Consider the following 21,721-nt stretch of genomic DNA (forward strand, 5'->3'; position numbering starts at 1 on the left):
AAGTAAAAGTACTCTTCAGTGAGGGAGAATTACATGAATGCAGAAGGACTTTAAGCAGCATTTTACTGTTTTTGAATATTTTTTACTTCAACCTCAATTCCTGATTATTTCCTTTAATAATCAAATGACTGAGAAGGAATCAAAGTTGAGCAATGCTGTTAGAGTTATCCAAGAGCATTTCTCAACAAGAAAACCCCATGATTATAGATTATAGATTTATTAATATCATTTTATTTCATGGAGGATGTAAGGAAAGAGCACATGTTGTTTAAACCAACTTTTTCACTTGTATCGGTCCATACACACGTGTTTACTGATCAAATGGCGCCACCTAGTGTCCGTGCTGAGTGAGTGCCTGCGAACTGTGAACCGTTCACTCCCATAAAGCTCTCCCACACGTAGCTGCTGTGGGATTGGGGCCGACAGCAAGTTCCGTTTTCTTTTTTTTTAAGTGGTATTTCTGCAGACTGGATAAACTTGTTTCCACCCCGATATGCTTGTAAACGGGATAATAACGACTCTCTAATTGCAGCGGAATGAAACTTTAATACATGAGGGCTGATCTGAAAGAGTCTGTACAACTTTATCCTGCGCAGTCCAAACACAACACGGAGGAGGATCGGAATTTACCGGTGACAAGTCTGAGAGTGAAAAGAGGAAAAAGAAGAGGATCCACTCGCAGGAGATTGCTTATTTTAAGTCACAAGGAAAAGAAATCTAGATTTAACGCGTTTGGTGGTGGATGAGAAGATCTCCGGTGAAGAGACAGACCAAACTTTCCCCGCTCCTGCTTTGACTTCTGCTTGAAGAACAACTTCGACCATGGCGAAAAAGTATGATTTCCTTTTCAAACTGTTACTCATCGGGGACAGCGGAGTGGGAAAAACGTGTCTGATCATTCGTTTTGCTGAGGACAATTTCAACTCTACGTACATTTCCACCATCGGTACGTTTAATGTTTGAATTACAGTCTGCGACATTTCTGCTTCAGCTTATGATTGGCTTCTGTGAAACTTGGGATATGAGCAAGACAAATGTTTGCTGACATTTCAAGCTCCGTTTTGCCTCTGTTTACTGTAAGAGCTGGTTTCCCGGACTGCTTTCATGTCCCAACTAGTCTGCGCTCTCTTATTTTCTTTTTCTTTATTTAGTCTCTCTCTCTCCTTTTTTTTCTTTTCTCCCTGCTGAATGTGTGTGCTCTCTCTTCCCTGACCCTCTCCCCCATCTCTCCCTCAGATCTCATTCCTCTCATTTGGCTCACAGAGGGTCCACCCACCCTCATTCCTATCTCTTTTACCATCTCTACGTTCCCAGAAGAATGGCTGGCTTTCTGGCATGCACAGTTTTGCACAGTCAACCCCCTCTTCTGCCCCGCACTGTCTATGTGTCTGTCAGCTTGTCCATCCAGCAGAAAAACACAAAAACACAGCAGTCTGTAGCAGTTTGCAGGTCTGTATGTCTGATCTTTATGTCTGCTTGTGGATGGCAACACCCTGGGGGGTAGGGGGTGTATGTTCAGTGTCGCCACCTTAGTGAGGGTGACTCATATCAACTGCAATGTATGAGTTTTTGTCTCCAATAGGGGTATTTAATGCAGTCTTTGCCCCCCCCCCCCCTTGTTGTCTCCCAGGAATCGACTTTAAAGTAAAAACCATTGAAGTGGATGGAAAGAAAGTGAAACTGCAAGTCTGGTAAGAAGTGGCATGTGGTTGTTTGTCTGCAAACGGTTTGTGATATGGTGAGGCAGATAAACCCTGATTTGTTGAGTTATCTTTCTCTGCCCTCTGACTGCCTCCGGCTCGTTTTCCTGAGAGGAAGGAGGAACCTCCCTCTTCTTGTCCAAATCAGGATTTTATGACAGGGTTCATGTCCAAGTCCATCACACACGGCCACCACAGAGAGCTACTCCATGTCATTTAAGGGTGCTGCTAGAGAAGATATAGCAGCGTCAAATACCAGCACAGACAAAAACACGTTTATTTTTTGTTGGTTTTTTGGTCAGATTTGGCCTGTTTTGATTCCTTCTTTCACATCAATATAAAGGAAGTATTTGAAATACAAACGTAAATGTGTTTAATCTTGCTATAAATTCCTCTTAATGCATGCAGGTAATCTGTCTACAATTACAGCAAAGAAACGTATGGATTTTTACAAAACAGTTTCTCAAAAATGATTTTTTTCCCCTCATTTTAGAGCCTAAACTCTCCTTTTCAGCAGCACCTACAGACACCAATCATTGCTGAGCGATTCTCTTTATTCTGCTGTTTTTCTTCTTGTTTTAAAGAGAGGTTTGCTCATATATAATTCAGAACCAAATTTATAGAAGTTTTTTTCTGAAGACACGGTGAAAATAAACCTTTTATGACTGTTGACAGATCTTTCTGATTTATGGAGTACAAAAAATGAGAGATCCAAAATCCCCTCTATAAAAACCGTCGGCTCTGGGATGCCAGCAAAACACAAACAAGAACTTTGATCCTGGCTTCATCGAATGTTTACATTTCTCACCTGTAAAAGTTTGCAAAAAAGTTTAAATTTATACATTTTGATATTAACACATAGTTTCAGAAAACCTGTGATGCAAAAAAAAATATTCTTAGTGGAAGTATTTTAGTGGGAAAATGTATCTGTTAGTGCAAACTTACCCTGTAGCTTGTAGCCTGTAGTGTCTCACCTCAAATGAATCTTTCTGCATTCTGCTATACTCCAGGTTTTTTTCATATGATAGAAGTATTTTAAAGACCTTGCAGCACCTTTTTGATTCTAAGTGTGTGCTTTTTCTAGGGACACAGCAGGGCAGGAGAGATTCAAGACCATTACAACAGCCTACTACAGAGGAGCCATGGTGAGCGCAGTATGCCTCCAGGACAATCAGGCCTGGATAATCAGGCTGACATCACTGCCTCTTTGTGCTCAGTCTGCACCTTTGACTGACTCCGTAAATGCTCTCTCTCCTGTCTGTTCTCTGTTCATCAGGGCATCATCCTGGTGTACGACATCACTGACGAGAAGTCCTTTGAAAACATTCAGAACTGGATGAAGAGCATCAGAGAAGTAAGCCGGTTTTCTATTAGCCGTGACAAAGATAACTAGGAAAGACCAAGACTGCAAAGCTAATGAGTTTATCTGGTCAGTTCATTTAAATCAAAGAAGCAAAATTCCTGTATCTTCTGCTGAGGAAACAGTAATCTCTACACCATTATGTATGTGGATTGTTCTCAGGATAACCTTTCTTGTTCATAAACCAGCATAAAACTATCCAGCATGGCCTCTTGTGCTCACTTTGTTAATGATGTTTTTCAACCAAAGTAAAACTTTTAGTTGATTAAGGACTGAAGAGGTTTTCTACTCACATGTTGGCTAGGTGTCACGCTGTGTGGGAGACCTCAGATAAATGTAAAACTTTCTAAAGTCCTGGCTAGCAGCTAGGAGCCACGCTAACAAGGGCATAACATGAAAGGAAAGTTACCGCTGTTGTCTCACAGCAAGAAGGTGCTTTGAACCTCCTGGTCGACTGGGACCTTTCTGTGTGGAGTTTACATCTTCTCCCTGTGGCTCCAGCTTTCTCCCACAGTCCACAGATTTCTGGTGCTTTGAAATAAGGTTGACCGATGGTTGTTAATTGGACATAGGTGTAGATTTGACCAAGCATGTGTATATGTGTTTTTGTTAGCCCCATGCTGGACCTCTGCCCACCCAGTGGCAGCTGGGGATAGGCACCGCACCCGGGAACTCTTAGTTGGATTTTTAATGTTGCTCAGATATTCAAGAAAAACTAAAGATAATGCAGGAAGCAAGATTATTAAAACTGAACTAAAACTAGATGTTAAAAAAATCAATTAACTAAAGTAAAATAAAAACTAGACTTTTGAAACAAGCTAAAGCTAACAAATGATTTTGTGAACTTGAGTGTTACTTTGGTTAAAAAAAGATATAAAAACTTGCCTTGAGAGATGTGTTTATTGACACTGGCATATGCCCTCCACACACAGGAATAATAACAAAGACTAAAAGTAAAACTGAAATGAATAGAAACTTTTCCATAAATAAAAAATGAACTGAAATGGGCAAACCGACTGAAACTAAACTGATTTAGAAGCAAAAACTCAAAATGAAATAAAAATAAAACCTAATGAGACTAATTACAAAACTATAAGAAGCTTTTTCAATAAGTGAATGCTGCCCATTTTAATATTCCAATTAAACAGACAATATGCAAACACGTGGTGTTCAATATCTTTACATCAAGTAAAATTAAGAACATAGTATAGCTATAAATGCGTAACCAGTGTCATTGTTTACAGATATACATGGCACTTGCTTACCTTCTTCATTTTCTTTTTGTTTTTTTTAAACACTTTCATGTAAGCATCACAACTGAGCTGAACTGAAAATCGCTTTTATAGCTGTTTTCAGTCTGTTCACAGCTGTTAAACATATGAATGATTCAGTCACATTTTCATAAAGCAACTGTTATGATTTCATGTATTTGTGGCCCGCAAGTTGTCAGCGACTCTGAGAGATTTGTTTTGCTTGTTTTGCCTGTAAACAAACTGTAGACGGCAGCACTGACGAACTGCGGAAAGATGGCAATGGAGCATTTCAGGGAAATGGTCTTGGTTTAAAGGGAGAAACCGCTCTGCTGACAAACAGCTGCTATTAGTGTCTCTGTTGAGGTTTTTGCTCTCTGTGCTCTCTTTCACTTTGTTGAAGTCATTTTGATCAGTTAATCACATTCCCTCTTTCCCAGAATGCATCAGCTGGGGTCAGTCGGATGTTACTAGGTAATAAGTGTGACATTGAGACAAAGCGGAAAGTTTCCAAGGAGACAGGAGAAAAGGTAAGATGTCGCTTGCGTTTTTTTTACTTGTAATGAAACAGCAGAGGTGTAGGTTTACTTTGATGGTAGTTAAACTATCATCCAGGGTAAGATACACATGAGTAGATGGATTCAAAATTAATCATTTGTGGGGCTACTTTGCAAAGATTTCATTTTGAGAAAGAATATTGCATGGATTCCTCCCTGTTAAACTTTAGCGGACAGGAATGCTTGGGAAATGGTCAAAGTTGCTAAATTTACTCGAGATAAAACCCAGGAAGTGATTATTACCCATATCCTGTCCTCCTGTAACCATCTCTGTTCCTAATGTTAACAGCTGGCCAAAGATCACGGCATCAGGTTCTTTGAGACCAGTGCGAAGTCCAGCATTAATGTCGAGGAGGTGAGCAGTTTCTCCATACATTGAGCTTGTTTTATTATAGCTCTTTTGTTAATGTTTGTTGTGTGTTAATATGCAACAGACCTATATTTTCTCTCTTTCTGTGTTTCAATCTATCTGTCCTGCAGTCTTTTCTGGCTTTGGCACGAGACATACTACAACAATCCAGCAAGAAGCCAGTAAGCCAAAACACAAGATCAGTAATGCAGCGCTATAAAGAGTAATTTTGCATGCTCTACATACTGTATGACGGTAACGTAATTTTTTCGTCTGTTTGTTTGTCAGGGCCCCAGAGGTCAACAGGTGAAAATCACCAGCAGCACAGAGAAAAAATCCTCCAAGTGCGTTCTTCTCTAGACATGATTTCACTAGTGTATGGAAGAAAGAACATAGAAACTTAGGAGCGCCTGTGTTGACAAGGAAAAATGTGGCAGGGTTTGCAAATATCAACGACAGAGAGGTGCTAAAGCTCTGTTAAACTACACTATACTCCCTTTATAAGTTCTTCCACAAGAATTCTGCTGTCTCCAAAATAATATATGGATAAAGCAGCCCCAGTTTTTCAGACTGAACATATCCTTTATGTGACATCTACTGCGATAAACATGATTCCACAAAAAGTTGGAGTCTGACTCCGAGACCTTTAAAAAAAAAAAAAAAAAGGTCCCCACCATGGCACACATTGCTGTCACTGACCGTATATCTTTCTCGCTTACGTTATCGTTCCTACAACAGCACACCAGCACTTAAAAGAACTGCAGCTGTCTCTTAATGCTACCATTTCATTCATTTCTAATGTGTGAGCATGTGCAGGAGTAGCTTTATGGAGCTCAGTTGGCCGTAAAACACTAATGTGGTCTGTTTTGATTCACTTGATGGACACAGGGTTTTATTTAGAGTTCAAGTGGTCATAAGCATCTGAGAAATTGAGGTTTAAATACTACTGGGGAATTCAAATTTATTAAAGAGGACCTATTATGCAAATTTCCAAATTCATATTTTTTAGTCTTGGTCTCTGCTAAAGTAGCTTTACATGATTCACACCTTTTTTTAAATGTGTGACCTTTGTGCAGACCTTCCCTTTAAGCCCACATAAGGAATATGTGGGCTCTGACATGTATAAAACTGAGTTTTTGGCTCACATGAATTGCTTGCAAAAACAGTGACCTCATTATTATAAGTTTTGGCATTAGCACAGTGGCATATGCATAACAAAAAGGAAAAGCATGATAGGTCTGCTTTAAGTTATAAATGATAAAATGACCAGAATTGTTAGAGCGAAGGTAAAAACATGACGTACACATTAATGATGAAACAAGTTGGTCGCTGGACTTGAATGTGAAACAAGTTCTGTGTAAAACAACGCCTTGTTTTAATAGATGAATGGATTGAGAATGTGGATATAGATATTAGATATGGACAGTGATAAGTGCAATATGAGAAGATGAGTGGAGAGATGGGAAAAAAAAAGATGGATTAAGCAAGTGAATGGGCAGGATGTAAAAGCCTAGGAAGCAGCAGCGTGTTCATGTGTCCCTCATAGCGAATTGATTTAGTGGGTCTTGCCTTTTATCTGAAGTGCCTGGGAAAGCTCTTACTAAACGCTACCACATATTAGCGACATCTGACATGGCAGCCTCTCTGTTCAGGCAGTTTGATGATCGTTCAAAATAACCGATTGCAGGTCTTCATCTGATTCTGACAGATCTTTTTTTTCTCTACACACACGCTCTAAATTTCTGTTTTCTTTTGTAATTTCCTCCACATTGTTAGTTTTCTTACACCTGCCAGATTGTATGCAAGACCTGACGCTTGATGAATAAAATTGCAAAACTATAAATATATTGTTTGTTGTATTTTTTTAAGTTCCTGTTGGTACAGTGACGCAATAGTTTTTCTTTCCTGGTTTAGCATTGTCATAAATGTTATTCTCTGTATTCACATTTGCCTTAAGGGGCTTTACAGTTTGTACAGCATCCAACATCCTCTATCTTTAGATTCTCAATCTTGATAAGGGAAAAGCTCCCCTCAGAATCCATTTAAAGGGAAAAAATGAAGGAAACCTCAGGAACAGAGCAGTGATCCCAGATATGTGAAATAGTGAAATGACAGCTGCACAATTTCAATACTGAAAATCATAATGTTATCAATTAGGAAAAATATGGATACAGTGTTGTATTGTGAAAGACTTAGCTAGGCAGAACATCTTTTTTTCTTTAATTAAATACCTTAAATGACATCAATTAAGCGATGTTAAACTCTGTGTCCTAGTCCATAGACTTCATAGAAAAGAGGGACATAGGTTATAAAACTGTGTTGTGGGGTTTTTTGTTTTGTTTTGAAAATTCTTCAGTGTGAAAGCAATTTCATGATATTCAACAAGTAAGTGGTGGCTTTAATTTTTCAAAAGCACATTTTAAAGCATTCTTTAAAATTGGGGGACTTAATTTATTTATTTATTTTAGGGGTTTTTTGGGGGGGCACTGTCTGACATACCTGAGTGGGGGGGCTTTTATTTTGGAAATTTCAAATGCATTTAAGCCATAGTGAGTATAAAAGATGCACATAGCTACCATAACATCACCCACCGGTTTGTGAAGCCTTGAGATTTGCTATCACCATCTTGGTTTCCAAAAGAAAAAGAAAAATGATGTGATGTGATGACTGACTGTGAAACTGTGCTCATTGGCTAAGGACTTGAGATTAAGAAATTGTTTGCCAATGAGCTGTGGTTTCACACCACAGATTTATTTTGAGACATAATATGACAACGATTTACAAAATACACTCATTAAAAATTATTATTATTCAATACGACCCCACATGAGTGGCCAAGCCTTTAAACTCAGCAGGAAACTGTTGGCAGAGTTCAAGTTAGAAAGCAGTTTTGTGACTTCTATAGAACTGGAAGTGTTTTTGAAAGTTATCACCTTCTCAGAGTATTCAACACTTCCACATGGGCTTTGTTTTTCCGACCTGGAAGATATATCCATCTTTTATTTTGTCTGTGGTTAAAGCATACTGGACATTCCACACACAAAAAAATTAGGGCTTTTACTGTGAAAATCTATCATCCAAGTATAATGGTAACGTCCTGTAAGTCCCGTAGTATTTATTTTGAGAATCTGACACCGAGATCTGTTAGTCACTATGAGGGTCTTTGAACGAACAAGAAACATTACATATGATAGACACATCGCTGGTTGTTTTAGACGAGCCACCTACAGGACACACATTCTCACTACAAAGAATCTCTGCCACCGTCTATTTCTCTTTCTTTCTTTTTTAACTCTCCTGCCAACAGCAACTGCTTCGGGTTTTTGTGTGTGTTGTTGTTGTTGTTGTTGTTTTAATCGTCGCTGCAGCAGTAAAAGCTGGATCCTGTCGCTAGGCAACCACCCCTCCTTCCCAGCATCAGCACCAGGACTGTGTTAACGCTCTCTGCCGCATCACCGAGTTGGCTGCACGTTCTGCGTGCCTTGTCATCACGTATAGGGCAGGTTGTGGTTTGCAAACACGATCCGTTCCTCTGCCAGAGTCACAGCTCGGCTTGGAAACAGAGGAAGAGATGCGAGGGCAGCAGAGGGGAGGGGCGAGCAAACACGATAATGAAAGATAAACTTAAGTTGCTGTGCTATGAGGGGGCACGGGAAGGCTAAGCGGCTGTATTGGTGTGATGTCTGGTGAAAGGCTGTGAGGTAAACGTCGGTGGTACATACACACATTCACAAACACACGGGCTGAACGGGATGCCCGCGTGACTGCAGGGAGGAAAGAGGCGGCGGAGGAGGAAGAACAAGAGGAGGAGGGGAGTCTAGGTGCTTGTGTGGACCGCCGCAAAAACCTCCGAGGTGGAGTTAACAAAGATAGATAGTCTGCTGGTAAATATTCCAGCCTGGCTGCTATTTTGGTGCAGTTTGAAAATCGATGGAACATTTATTTCCTGTTCATGCCGGGATAGCTAATTAGTCTTAGGGTGATCTTAGGGTTTTGATCTCCTCGCCGTCTTTTTTTCTCTTCCGTGACAGGATAAGGAGCTGATAAAAAGGTCGCGGGAGGGGAGCGCACATGTTCAGATGATGTTCCTCAAGACTGGACGCACGGACTGACCCCCACATGCCGCCTCTGCTGGGAGTAAAACTACAAGCGAACAGCTGCTATCTCTGAGATGCTTTAGAATTTGCGGCCTGCTCGGGTCTCCAGTTACCGCAATGCCACGGGCTAGAGGAGGGAGAGAGGGACGAGAGGAGGTGGAGAGGAGGAAGCAGCAAAAAGCAAATGAGTAATAATAGCAATAATGTGAAGATTTAAAAGGAAAACGAATTGCCCAGTTTGCCTGTTAGCGTTATAATCAAAGAATGGCTGGGCAGCAGAATGGCGTAGACTGTACTATATAAGCTACATTGGCTTCTGAACTGAGTGGGGTGAAAGAGACGCTGTGTGGACTTAAAAGTATAAAAGCTGAAACATCAGATGAGGTGAGTATGGTGCCTGCGACTGTGTGGTAGCAGCTCATTTTTTCAACTTTCTGCTGACAAAGTTATTGGACTCACTGGCTGGACTACAGTGTGCACCATGGGACATTGCGCAGAACCTGCCAGTGGAGAATTTGGTGCATAACTGTGACAGAGCAGAGCTCTGAAGCCAGCATTTATGTCTCTCTCTCTCCTGCTCTCCTGTGCTTCTGCCCACACAACTTGTCTTATGAACCCGCTGTAAGCGTAAACCCTTTCCCTGCCTCCTCCACAAGCCAAACATGCCTTCACCTTCAGACTCTAGCAGCGTGGCTTCAGCCTCTGGGTCCCGGGGTTGGTCAGACAGCCGCAGGGGCATGTCTGGCCGGGGGCCTGGTGGAGCCCGACTGCTCCTTTACCTGGGGCTCTGCCACCTGGGCTTGGGAGCAATGGTCCTGGCCTTCTCTTTCACCAGCATGGCCTTCACCACCACTCCCCGCGTAAGGCAGTCCTGTCCATTCTGGGCTGGTTTCTTTGTAAGTGTAACTCGTACTGAAAACAAACAACAGTATGTTACAGCAGATATACTAAAGGAGGTATTTCATGGTGCACATGCTTTTTGTTTCCAGGTGGTGGCATCGGGGATTGTTGGAATAATCTCATGGAGGAGACCTCTGACGCTGGTGGTATGTGTAGCACATTGCATCAAATCTTTCTGAGAATTTCAAACTTTTCATCCTTTTTGGCATAAAAGTGGGAGTTTAAAATGTGCATTCTTACATAACTGATAATTGAGGGTCTTTGTACTGGGGTGTTTTGTCACTATGTGGTTTAAACAATTCTATATCTGCATGAAAAAATCTATCATATTTTATATTTTGATTACACTGTGCACATGAAGTAAAACACTTAGCAGGCTTAAGATTTCAGTGCATTCAGGACAGAAAACAGGACCAGGATCTAAAACAGGCACTTTCATTGAACATGTTCTTTACTCTGGTTGAAAGCATCTTGAACCATGAGATATCCTGCTGTGGTCTTTGGTTGAATGCCACACTCTAACTCAAACGTCATCTCTGTGTATCTCCACAGGTGTCACTGTTTATGCTGCTGTCTGCAGTGTGTGTGATACTCAGTCTAGCTGGCTCAATGCTGTCCTGTCAGAATGCACAGATGGTCAAGTCCATGCTCACCTGCCAGGTACAGTGAGCAATATTATGCAAGCTTCGTCTTCTACCTTCATGCTTAGATGCATGGAAAACGTGACAGGAATAGCTGCAAATATCCACTTTTGGTCTACCGATTAGTGCTTTACACCAATCCAATGTGTTTAGGTGGAAAATGGTCTGTGTGTGTGCTGTGCACGCACAGACCCCTGCTCCACAGATGAGGAAAAGCTGGTCCTCAACCAGGATAATGGGTGCCACTCAGTCAGAAAACAGCTGAAGGTAGGTAGAATATTTTTTGACCACACTGGAAATCCATTTTCCACATAAAAGATTACATAAACCAAGATTTTGTTTTCTTTTGAATGCATCGTCTATACAGGACCTTTTGTTCAGTGCGTGTGGTCTCAGCATTCTCTCCACCATCATTTGTACCCTGTCCACCGTGACCTGCAGTATCCACATATTCTCCCTGGACCTCCTGCACCTGGTAGGAACAGATTCAGCACATTTTACATTTAAAATGTGGACCCTGCAAATGTGCTGGACTGCTGCCTTAAGAGATTAGAAAATATATAGTGCTGTGAAGAAGCATTTGCTCCCTTCCTGATTTCTTTTCTTGCATATTTGTCACACTTACCTGTTTCTGATTTTGAAAAATGTTTAAACATTTAGATAAAGATAACTCAAACAAATACAAAATTCAGTTTTTAAATGATTTATTAAGGGAATAAAACGTCCAAACCCACCTGGCCCTCTATGAAAAAGTAATTGCCTGAAACCTAATAACTGGTTGTGCCACCATTGGCAGCAAGAACCGCAATCAACAGTTTGCAGTAATAGGCAATGAGTTTTTCAAACTCGCCATCAGACCCAACTGTTCTTTGCAGAAATGTTTTAATTCACCCACACGGGAGGTTTTTCCAGCATGCACAGCCTGTTTAAGATAAGTCCTGTTTAAGTCTGGACTTTGACTAGGCAACTCCAAAACCTTAATTTTGTCATTTTTAGCCATTCAAAGATGGACATTAAGGTGTGTTTTGGATCATTGTGCTCCTGCATAAGCCAAGTGTGATTGAGTTTCAGGGCATGAAATGATGGTTGGACATTGTCCTTCAGGATTTTCTGATAGAGAGCAGAGTTCATGGTTCATTCAGCTAAGGCAAGTCGTCCAAATACTGCAGCAAATTTTTCACGTAGGGCAGGTAGGTTTGCATATTTTTTTCCCTTAATAACAGAATTCATCCTTTAAAAACTGCATTTTGTATTTACTCAGGTTATCTTTGTCTAATTTTAAAATTTGTTTGCTGATCTGAAACATGTAAGTGTGACAAATATGCCAAAAAATAAGAGATCAGAAAGATAGAAGATACTTTTTCACAACACTGTATCTTTTAAAGATGTACCCAATTTTTTATTCCTGTCCAGCTGGCCCCACATCGCTCTCGGTCTGTCAACCCAGAATGCACCACTCCTCAGGATGCCTTCCTGACCAACATCATGGACTTTGAGGAGTTTGTTCCACCCATCCCTCCACCCCCCTATTATCCTCCTGAGTACACCTGCAGCTCTGAGACAGATGCTCAGAGGTACTAAACATGCACTTAAAATGCATCAATATCACTTGTGTTCGACGTTTAGTAGCCATTCACTTACATGATTAGGCTACATTTTGTAAAACCAAATGATTGATATTTTTGAATTCACATTTAGCATCACCTATAATGGCTCCATGGAGAGCCCCGTTCCCCTCTACCCCACTGACTGCCCTCCTCCTTATGAAGCTGTGATGGGACAGAGAGCTGCCAGTCAGGTAAGTATGTGTGTACTTGTATGTGTTTGTGTGATGGACTTAGTGAGAAGCTGATCTTTGTCTTTTGTGACTATCAAGGCCACAGTGTTTGACCCCCACGGCACTGAGCTGTCTGGAGAGAGAGGAACTTCCACCGCCTTCAGTGGAGAAGGTTAGCTAATGGAATATATGTTTTATGGAGCCATTTGCATTTGGAATATTAAAAAACAACTATTATTAAAAAATTATTAGAAAAAGTTACTAAAAATCAACATAATTATCATTTTAAAAACTAGTTCCAAACTTGAAGGGGTACTTCACTCCCAAACCAAATATACAGATTTTTATTTAGCCTTGTGTAGGCGAAGAGGGTGGGGGACGGTAACAATTGGATCCGGGTTGAAATGAAAAGAACGCCAGGCAGAGGTATTTAACACAAAATAAATCTTTATTATAATCAATTAACTCAATATTCATATAAACAGTAACAACAAAAAGAGACAGCAACGCTGCTTTAATGATAAATCAGACAGTCCAACCCAAAGAGATGGTGACCACTTCAACAAAGAAAACAACTATAAGGCTTCAACAGAAAAAGACAGCAACGCTGCTATTAGCAATTACTAGGCAGGCCAAACAAAATAATGGAGGCCACCGACACTTAAGGAAAACCACTGCTCAGTTAAGAGCTACTCACAAAGAGCCACACACAGCAGGCCTTTTCCACACCTAGACCAGTATCACACACTGACCAGCACAGAAGGGAAAACCACCAGAAGTCTCTCCCACATCCACACTGCTCTCCTCCAGCTTATATCACCTCTGAGGGTAATTGGTGGTCAACAAGGGCAAATGAGCAGCAGGTGTGTCCTAAAGGAGAAGGCAGGGACAGAGAGAGACAAGGGGAGGGGCAAGAAAGAAGGAGGAGGAAAGGGAGAGGACAACACCACGCCCACACACTCCCACGTCCTCACAGGATGTAACACCTTGCTTACATGATTGTAAAAAGACCAAAACATTAATACACATATTTTAATTAAAGCAATTTTCAAGCCATACAAGGTAGCATTTTAATATAGGTGTTACTAATCATATTAATAATACTCTGTTCTAAACCGGTACACAAACAGATGATTTAGGTACACCAGTGTTAACCTGCTATTAAAAAATATGACTGGTGTGAACTCTGTCTATCTTTTTCTTTTTTTGTTCGTCATAATTTCAGAAATGGGACAGTACTGTTGTTATGACATTACATAATTTTTGGGTTGTTTTTTTCTTTTCTTCCATTTTTTGTTCCTTTGTACACTGCAAGCCAAGTGCCATCTAGTGCAATTCAACAGAAAGGTCGACATCTCTACAGCCACAAGATGGACAGATACTTTTTTTAAACTACATGCTAGAGTAAAGAAAGAAATAAAAATAAAAATAAAGTGTGGTTAATTTTATATTGGATTAAACACAAGTGTTAAACCTCATCTGCCAGTGACTTTTTTCAAATGTCAGCAATGTACTAAAATCAGTATTCACTGACAGTAAATATATTGAATTAATCAGATCTATATTTCAAATTAAGACAAACTGAAAATGAAACATAAAGCAGTGTGTAAAAGTCTTGCACCACCTCTCATTTCTTTATATTTTGCTCCAAGGAGCCACATATTGTCTCTTTTTTTTTCAGTGATCATAAGGAATATTTCTCCAGGCTTTCTGAAGTTCTTGCAAAGTGTTTATTTGAGGATTGGTTCCTTTGCCACTTATTTTCAGTCCAGTTTCTACCTGACCATTTTCAGATTAATGTTTATTTATGGGGTAAGGGTTAAGGTTATGCTTATCATGCCTCTTAAGACTGACCATTCAGGCATGAAAAGCCTCCTAATTCAAGGGATGAACTAGTGTTGTATCTGCACATAACAGAGAACTTAACAAAGAATCCATTTTTAACTGTGTCTTTAGACACTTTGTTATTAACAGCCTGACACAAAAAAACTGATCATTTGTTCACACAATATTTTTCCACCAACAAGGTGATTCCCAAAGAGAAGTGAAGCCTCATCAGAAATGGTCTCAGTGGAAGTCTGGCTGTCAAGAAGTCATTGTTAAGCAAGGGAAACAGGGACAAAAGGCTGAGGTATGCCAAGTTACACAAGAACTGGACAGAAAATCAGTGGCATTAGGTCTTATTGAGTGATGAATCCAAATGTGAAGTCGTTGGTTCAAATCATCAATAATATGTACAGAGGAGGTTGGGTACAATGATCTACAGCTGCCTGTAAATTATGGTTGAAGCTCTGCGATGGTTTGGAGCTGCAGTTCAGCCACAGGTGTTGGTGATCTTCCCAAAACTAATGAAAATATGATCACACAGAAGTACCCTAGAATTTTGATCCACCATGCAACACCAACTGGAAACTTCTGATTGGTAACGGCTCATTCTCCAGCATGACAATGATCTCAAACACACTGCCAATGGAGTGAAACCACACCTGGATAGAAAAACACACAAGGGAACACTCAATTGCAGGCTGACCTCCTCAGAGCCCAGAACTCAACATTACTGAAGCAGTTTGGGATCATCTCAACAGTAAATGGATCAAAAGGCAGCCAACAGCCAAAGAAGAGCTTTGAATGTCCCTCAAAAATCCTAGAACTATTCCTGAACACTACTTAAATAAATGCCAAGAAAGCTCACATAAAAAGATTTCAGGCTATGTTGAAGAAGTAAGGTGGTCATATCAAATTTTCGCTTTCAAGCTCATTAAAACTCCACAAACTCTGTGCAGTGTTGTACAACAGAAAACAAAAAAGCATTAAGTCATAATTTTTACTGACAATATTATTGCTGAGGTATAGTAAGGAGTTTTCTTAGATTACTTAAAAAGTCCTATAAATGAAATCAAAATGTAACATTTTCCCTACATAATAAAGGATTACCTTTTTTTCTTAGTGTCTATGGACAGTGGATCTCTGTTAATGTCAGAGATTGTGGACATCCCTGATGATTCCTCCCCCTCTGAGGACTCCTGCCTCTTGGAGGTTGGGCTGAGAAACCAAGGGGAGAGGCGTAACAGGAACGCTAGTGAGGGTGGAGACGGAGGAGATGGTAGGGAGTATATCAACTTAGGTGGCCCACCGTGTCAAACACCAGAGAGTCCTCTGGCAGGAGGGCCGAGATCCAGGCGATTCCTCAGAGGAGAGCGGTCCAACTCCTGCTCCTCACCCAGCACAGCCACCACCACATACAGGTGAGTGCAAACGTCCGATGCCGGGTTAAAATCAGAAGTTGAAACTGCAAACACATGCCAACATATGTTTTGGCATTTTCCGGTTTTGTCATCCAGGTCTCCAGTGTTGCGGCGCCAGACCATCCTGGCTAGTAGCTGTTCCCAGCTGGAAGCAGTAGGGAGTTGCACCTCTCAACACCAATCCTCGATCCCAGAGATTCGAGTTCGCCCCTCCACCCCTTCAGTCCAAGGAGCCATCCCAGCCTCTTCTGCTCCCCTTACCTCATCCTCCTCTGCTACCAGTGAGCAACCCCATCCGCACCAACCCCTGTGTCTTCACCGGAGAGCTGGGAAGAATGAAAGAGATGGAGAGAATGTACAAAAAGACCGGGAAGGCTTCCTACGCCTTGTGAGGTCACACAGTGAGCCAGGTCTGGGCTCCTCAACTGAGAGAGGTAAGTCAGACACCAACGTAAACACATGTCTTAAACTAGCTTTATAGATCCCATAACCTGTCTGAACTTACATTTCTCTAGTTGACTTTGGCTCTGGAAGCAGCAAGGCATCTATAGACACAGGTAAGAGCTCACTCCTATGGACCTTAAAGATGAGATAAACTTTATCAGGCAGTGTGATGTACAAATGTTCTTAGTTAAAGAGCTGAACCTTTGCTGCATTTCATCACCACCTCTGTCATCCTTTCTTCCTCTTTACTTGAGATTGTCTAATTAGAAGGAGAAACCCCAAAAGAGATCATGTCTCAGTTGTTTTGATCAGACATAGCTCAGCTCATTTACCGCTAATTGCCCTCATTCATCAAAGCCTCTTAGCAACGACTGGAAACGTACGCTTCAGAGGAGACATGGAGATCCAGCCCCATGTGCACGTGATTTATGAAACTTTTCCAGAACATCAAAATTAGCAGTGATTTGATTACATATTGATAAATGACATCACTTTGTGGAAACAGTAATGTGCCTTCTTATCTGCATTTTCTTTTTCAAAGGACAGACCCCAATGGATGGATGCTCAAGCAGCAAAGTCATGGATACAGTACGTCATGGAAAAATGCAATAATCCATGATTATCCATGATACAGGCCTTAATGTCACTATCACAGGCATAAGATTTTAGGTAGCCTAATTTATTATGGGAGATTATTCCATCAGACACACTAAATAGTATGCTCTTTACTGTCTAGTCAGGGGGACAGTCTGGTACATTCTGTAATACCATGCAGCACTTCCTACAGTCTATATACACTATACCTCTTTGAATCATCAGCAGCAATATTTGTGTTTTTGCAGCTGTTTCATCTGCTTTTTTATGCAGCAAAAGTCAGAATGTTTGTAATTTAGCTGTTAAATTTCAGCTATGTCTACCTGTATGTTGTTTCCCTCACTTCCAACCTTTCTAAGTATATGTTAAGGTTGTTTTTCACCATTTTGTTTTTCTATCAGCTCAGGACTTTTTGGTTTGCAATTTTGTCTTGGACTCGGCCTACATCTTTATTTATATAGATTATACAGCAAGAATAAAAATATCAACACATATTGTACTGTAATGTGGAGGGATCTACAGTTTTCCTGTGGCATCTCCCCAATCAGACTGCAACTACTATATACTGCTGCAGTCACATTTTTTTTCTGTCTGCTGGTTGGGTGAAATTAGCTGAATGTCTAGAGTGAACAAAGATCCATATTTTAAATCAAGTAAATGGGCCTGCCCCTGGCAACTTTTCTAAGGTGTACCTTGCCTTTTGCCCTATGACAGCTGGGATTGGATGGGAGGATGGATAGATAGATAATTTATTCATACTTAGCCCCCTGCAGATCAGCATTATGCAAGTTGCTATAATGGTCTGCACAGCTCTGTGCCTGTGTCTGTTTTTTAAGGATATTTTTGACTTGGCATTGGGCTTGTTTTGTCACACAGACCTGGCAACTCTGCTGCTGGATCAGCTAAAAGGATATTATAGCTCTGCATGTAACATTTTCTTTTTCTTCTTATGCAAAGGCCCATCCTCTGAAGCGTGTCTGTTGCCCCGCACTTCTGTGCCTCCGGTTGCTGCTCTGCCCAGAAAAGGCAGCATCAAATTAGCAGCCACGGGGGTGCAGGTCCCCTCCAAACCTGCACCCACTTCACCGTTACGTTTACCTAAAGACTGCCACCGTTCTCTCGGAGACCTTAAGGCAAGTCAAAAAAAATTCTTGAAGGAAGTTACAGGAGCAGTAAGGTGGCAAATATGAACGGCTGTGCAGTCTGCTCATTCTCTGATCTCCTTGTGTTTCCGTCAGGTCACTCGGGTTCTGGTGGCTCGCTTCTTGCAGCGCTCCAAACGTAACCTGGCACCCCCATCTGAGCATGCTGGCAGCGCAGGGCAGGGACCTAAGAGAAGGAGTGGAGCTGAGGGTGCCAACCACTTGCCCTTGGAGCAGGTATAAAAAGAAGTCCTGATTACGCTGTTATGTCACTTTGCAGCAAACCTTCTGCCCTTTCTCACAACTTCATAAAAATATCTTCAGGTGTTGCGAACGCCTTGGAGCACAAGCCGCGGACAAGCCAACCATCATTCCCATCATCCTCATCGACGCGGACATCACCATTCCCACAGTGACAGTCGTCACAACCGACACTACAGCAGCCGGGCGCCTGAAGGGATCCACCTGCGCAGCTGTGGAGATTTAAGCTTCTCCTCCTCAGCGTCACTGCGTCGATTAGTGACACCTCATGCACCACATGGGTCATCGGGAGCTCTCTACTCAGAGTCTGCACTGTGAAAAGAAGAGGAGAGTGAAGGAGGGGTGGAGGAGGAAAATAGGTGCCACGCAAGATGACAAGGCTGTAGGGGGAAATATCTAGAAGCCTATTGAGATATTATTCCCTCCTTTGTCTCTTATTCACTTCCGTTTCTTGGAGCAAGCTGTGCAAATGGCCTTACTTAGTGGTGCTCTTTATCATGTGAACAACATCTTAGAGCTCCCTCACAGATCAACAGCAGTGCAGTGCTCTGTAGATGTTTATTTCTGATGGGCTCTCTTTAGAGAACCTATTGGCCAAGATCAACCTACCAGAAGCATCTTTTCTGCCACACCAATGAGCTCCTAACTCTGACTGGAAATGGAACTCAACTAGCATTCAGATTTACTTACACTTACTTTTAATCTCAGTCTGTTACACAATGGGTTGCAATATGCTTCTGGCCCTTTTGTACATTGCTATTCATTCACGGGATCGCTCAGGTGAAGTGATCAAGGAAAGCTCTTACTTTGTCTTCCATTGATTAAACAAAATGCATCATCATATAGTCAGCTGAGTACAATGTAAGATAAACAGACAACACATGAGAAATGCTTTCACATTACTGAGTTGCTAATTTTGTGTTTTTCTAATTCAGTCACACTTTTTCCACCTACACGATGGCCTTCGAAAAATAAGGCAGCCAGCATTCAGACACTGACATTAGTGCACGCCACAGACACAGGCTCAGCCTGTGAAATGTACTCTCTGTGGGTGGCCCCTGGACACGGTCATTTCATTTGCCCGTGCGCATGTTTTGCTACAACCGGCGATACAGCAGAAACCTTGTGCATTGAATCCTGACTGTCTGTGTAATTAAGTAACATGTCCTTCAGAATGTCTTTATCTGCATGTTTTGACTATGCTTCCTTTTTTTTCCTCCCCTTGCACCCAAGACCTGTGATAGTCGGCAGTTACAATGTATTTGTTTTAATAGCTAGCTCTAAGGACAAGGATCTGCAGCGCTCCCACGGGCTCCAAACATGCCTCTGTATCCAATTTGATTTTAATCGAGTTTCAATATGTGACACTGGCTAAAGCAGCTTGATCCTGTAAGATAAATAGGTGTAACTTGTACTCCGATGATATGAAGAGTCTCTCGCAGTAAATGTACAGATGAATTGATTAAGTGGTCAGGCTTCACAAAATGTGTTAGCACATGTCCCTGTGGACTCTACGGGTTGCTGATGGTTAGTTGAATGACAAAACAAAAAGAAAATCTTCCAGATACTCTCATGACAGGGAATTTATGATGGGTCTGGCAGCTCTGGGTACTGAATTTTGAAGTGTAATAATATATTTGTATCAGATTGGATTTCTTTTTTTCTTTAGAAAGACTTTCTGGTGTGCTCACCAAGTGATGATACTGAATACGTATCAGTAAAGGCACATTTTGGATACACTCATACGTATGTATCTAAGTTTAAAGATTTACACACATACACACTTACAGGCACATGCATACACCTATAAAGGCACTGAGCTGTGTTTCTACCTCCTGTCTTGCATAAAACATAATTTATTTCAAGAAATGTATATCTGTATTGCAGGCTTAACAGGACAGAGCCTTGAGATCTGAACAATAAATGTAATCTAAGTATGACACCTATTCCAGATTTTAAATGCAGTGTCAATGTATTTCATGAAATGAAATAAATGATAGACAAAATGCAGTGTTGTGCAAAAGTCTTCAGCAACTCCTCATTTATTTAGATTTTGCTAGTAAACTGTAAAGTAGCTTCAGTGTTTTATTGAAATATATGCAAACATAAATGGAAATACAGTGTATAAGGTCAATTTTAAGCAGCTATTATTTAGCTAATATTAAATGTACAACAGCGCCAGAACTCTCTTAGGCAAGATTTCTTATAATTTCTTATGTAGTCTTGAAGGATTGTTGTCCATGCTTCTAGAAGTACAATCAAATCTTTTCTTTGGGTGTTGGCTGCTTTTTCATTTAATTCTCTATCAACATAAAGCCACGGCTCTGAGGAGGCCAGTCCATGACTAATCATGTGTGTGTTTTTTTATCCAGGTATGCTTGTAATGCATTGGCAGTGTATTTGGTTTCACTGTCGTGCTGAAAAAAATAAGTTTTTAACCAAATCAGATACTTTCCAAATGGTATTGAATGTTGGATCAAAAGACCTGTTTTCCAGATTCAGCTTAAGAAATAAGAACAAATTGTGTTTTTTTCCAAGAGACTGCAAGTAACAAAGAGCCTCAAGATACAATTTAAAACTGTTTCTTTGCCAAGTTGTTTGGTATGTGTAGACACAACATTGGTTCATCTCATGCGTTAGGTGCATTTTTATGCTTGAATTCTGTCAGATTAAATTGGATTAACAAACAATAAAATAAAGTAATATTTATGGTAAATGGCCTGTATTTATATAGCGCTTTACTAGTCCCTAAGGACCCCAAGGCGCTTTACATATCCAGTCATTCACCCATTCATTCACACACTGGTGATGGCAAGCTACATTGTAGCCACAGCCACCCTGGGGCGCACTGACAGAGGCGAGGCTGCCGGACACTGGCGCCACCGGGCCCTCTGACCACCACCAGTAGGCAACGGGTGAAGTGTCTTGCCCAAGGACACAACGACCGAGACTGTCCAAGCCGGGGCTCGAACCGGCAACCTTCCAATTACAAGGCGAACTCCCAACTCTTGAGCCACAATCGCCCACTTATAATAATAATAATCTCAAAATGGCAAGATACAATGACTGGACTGAAAATTAATGAAAAGGTGGTCAATGTCCAAGGAAAAACAAACCTTTAAAAAAGCTTCAGCTATTGCTCAAGATCACTTTAAAAAATTACTTGCTCCATGCAAGCAAAATAGAAAGAAATGAGGAGTGGCTCAAGACACTGTAAAATACCTGTGTTGTATATAAGTACAAACTAGGATATAATATATTATTTTAAAAATACAGTATAGAAATTATCTATGTACTGAATAGGATCATATAATTTTCTTATATACTGTATACTACTGTGTACTATAATACAGTATAGAAATTTCTTCATTTGCTTTATCATACTCCTCTCTCCACTCTTGCCA

General features: G+C 41.0%; 2 protein-coding genes across 4 annotated transcripts; both read left to right on the plus strand.

Annotated features, from left to right (window-relative positions):
• Window positions 1-382: 382 nt before the first annotated feature.
• rab13 (RAB13, member RAS oncogene family) lies at window positions 383-7,057 on the plus strand. The gene is made up of 8 exons (XM_080896463.1): window positions 383-946; window positions 1,631-1,691; window positions 2,785-2,845; window positions 2,977-3,054; window positions 4,751-4,840; window positions 5,157-5,222; window positions 5,348-5,398; window positions 5,505-7,057. Exons 1-8 carry the CDS (start codon window positions 823-825, stop codon window positions 5,574-5,576), a joined length of 603 nt encoding a protein of 200 aa, XP_080752589.1. The 5' UTR covers window positions 383-822; the 3' UTR covers window positions 5,577-7,057.
• A 1,664-nt stretch (window positions 7,058-8,721) lies between these two features.
• On the plus strand, window positions 8,722-20,671 carry fam189b (family with sequence similarity 189 member B). Of its 3 annotated transcripts, none has more exons than XM_080896461.1 (15): window positions 8,722-9,697; window positions 9,940-10,209; window positions 10,303-10,359; window positions 10,766-10,873; window positions 11,008-11,121; window positions 11,222-11,329; window positions 12,268-12,428; window positions 12,553-12,652; window positions 12,731-12,803; window positions 15,579-15,876; window positions 15,973-16,310; window positions 16,392-16,433; window positions 17,872-18,047; window positions 18,153-18,293; window positions 18,381-20,671. In XM_080896461.1, the coding sequence occupies exons 2-15, from the start codon at window positions 9,976-9,978 to the stop codon at window positions 18,633-18,635; spliced, it is 2,205 nt and encodes a 734-aa protein (XP_080752587.1). In that variant the 5' UTR covers window positions 8,722-9,697; window positions 9,940-9,975; the 3' UTR covers window positions 18,636-20,671. The 3 variants fall into 3 exon arrangements, with proteins under 3 accessions (XP_080752587.1, XP_080752588.1, XP_080752586.1); XM_080896462.1 differs by having other exon boundaries at window positions 9,970-10,209; XM_080896460.1 differs by having other exon boundaries at window positions 8,722-9,100; window positions 9,248-10,209.
• The last annotated feature ends 1,050 nt before the right edge of the window (window positions 20,672-21,721 follow it).

The sequence above is a fragment of the Rhamphochromis sp. 'chilingali' genome, assembly GCF_963969265.1.
Source record: "Rhamphochromis sp. 'chilingali' genome assembly, chromosome: 11".
NCBI classification, from domain to species: domain Eukaryota; kingdom Metazoa; phylum Chordata; class Actinopteri; order Cichliformes; family Cichlidae; genus Rhamphochromis; species Rhamphochromis sp. 'chilingali'.

Coding starts and splice junctions, on each gene's coding strand:
- fam189b (XM_080896461.1), top strand. CDS start 9,976: ATGCCTTCACCTTCAGACTCTAGCAGCGTGGCTTCAGCCTCTGGGTCC. Junction 10,210..10,302: donor CATTCTGGGCTGGTTTCTTT/GTAAGTGTAACT, acceptor TTTTGTTTCCAG/GTGGTGGCATCGGGGATTGT. Junction 11,330..12,267: donor CCCTGGACCTCCTGCACCTG/GTAGGAACAGAT, acceptor ATTCCTGTCCAG/CTGGCCCCACATCGCTCTCG.
- rab13 (XM_080896463.1), top strand. CDS start 823: ATGGCGAAAAAGTATGATTTCCTTTTCAAACTGTTACTCATCGGGGAC. Junction 1,692..2,784: donor AAAGTGAAACTGCAAGTCTG/GTAAGAAGTGGC, acceptor TGCTTTTTCTAG/GGACACAGCAGGGCAGGAGA. Junction 5,223..5,347: donor CCAGCATTAATGTCGAGGAG/GTGAGCAGTTTC, acceptor TCTGTCCTGCAG/TCTTTTCTGGCTTTGGCACG.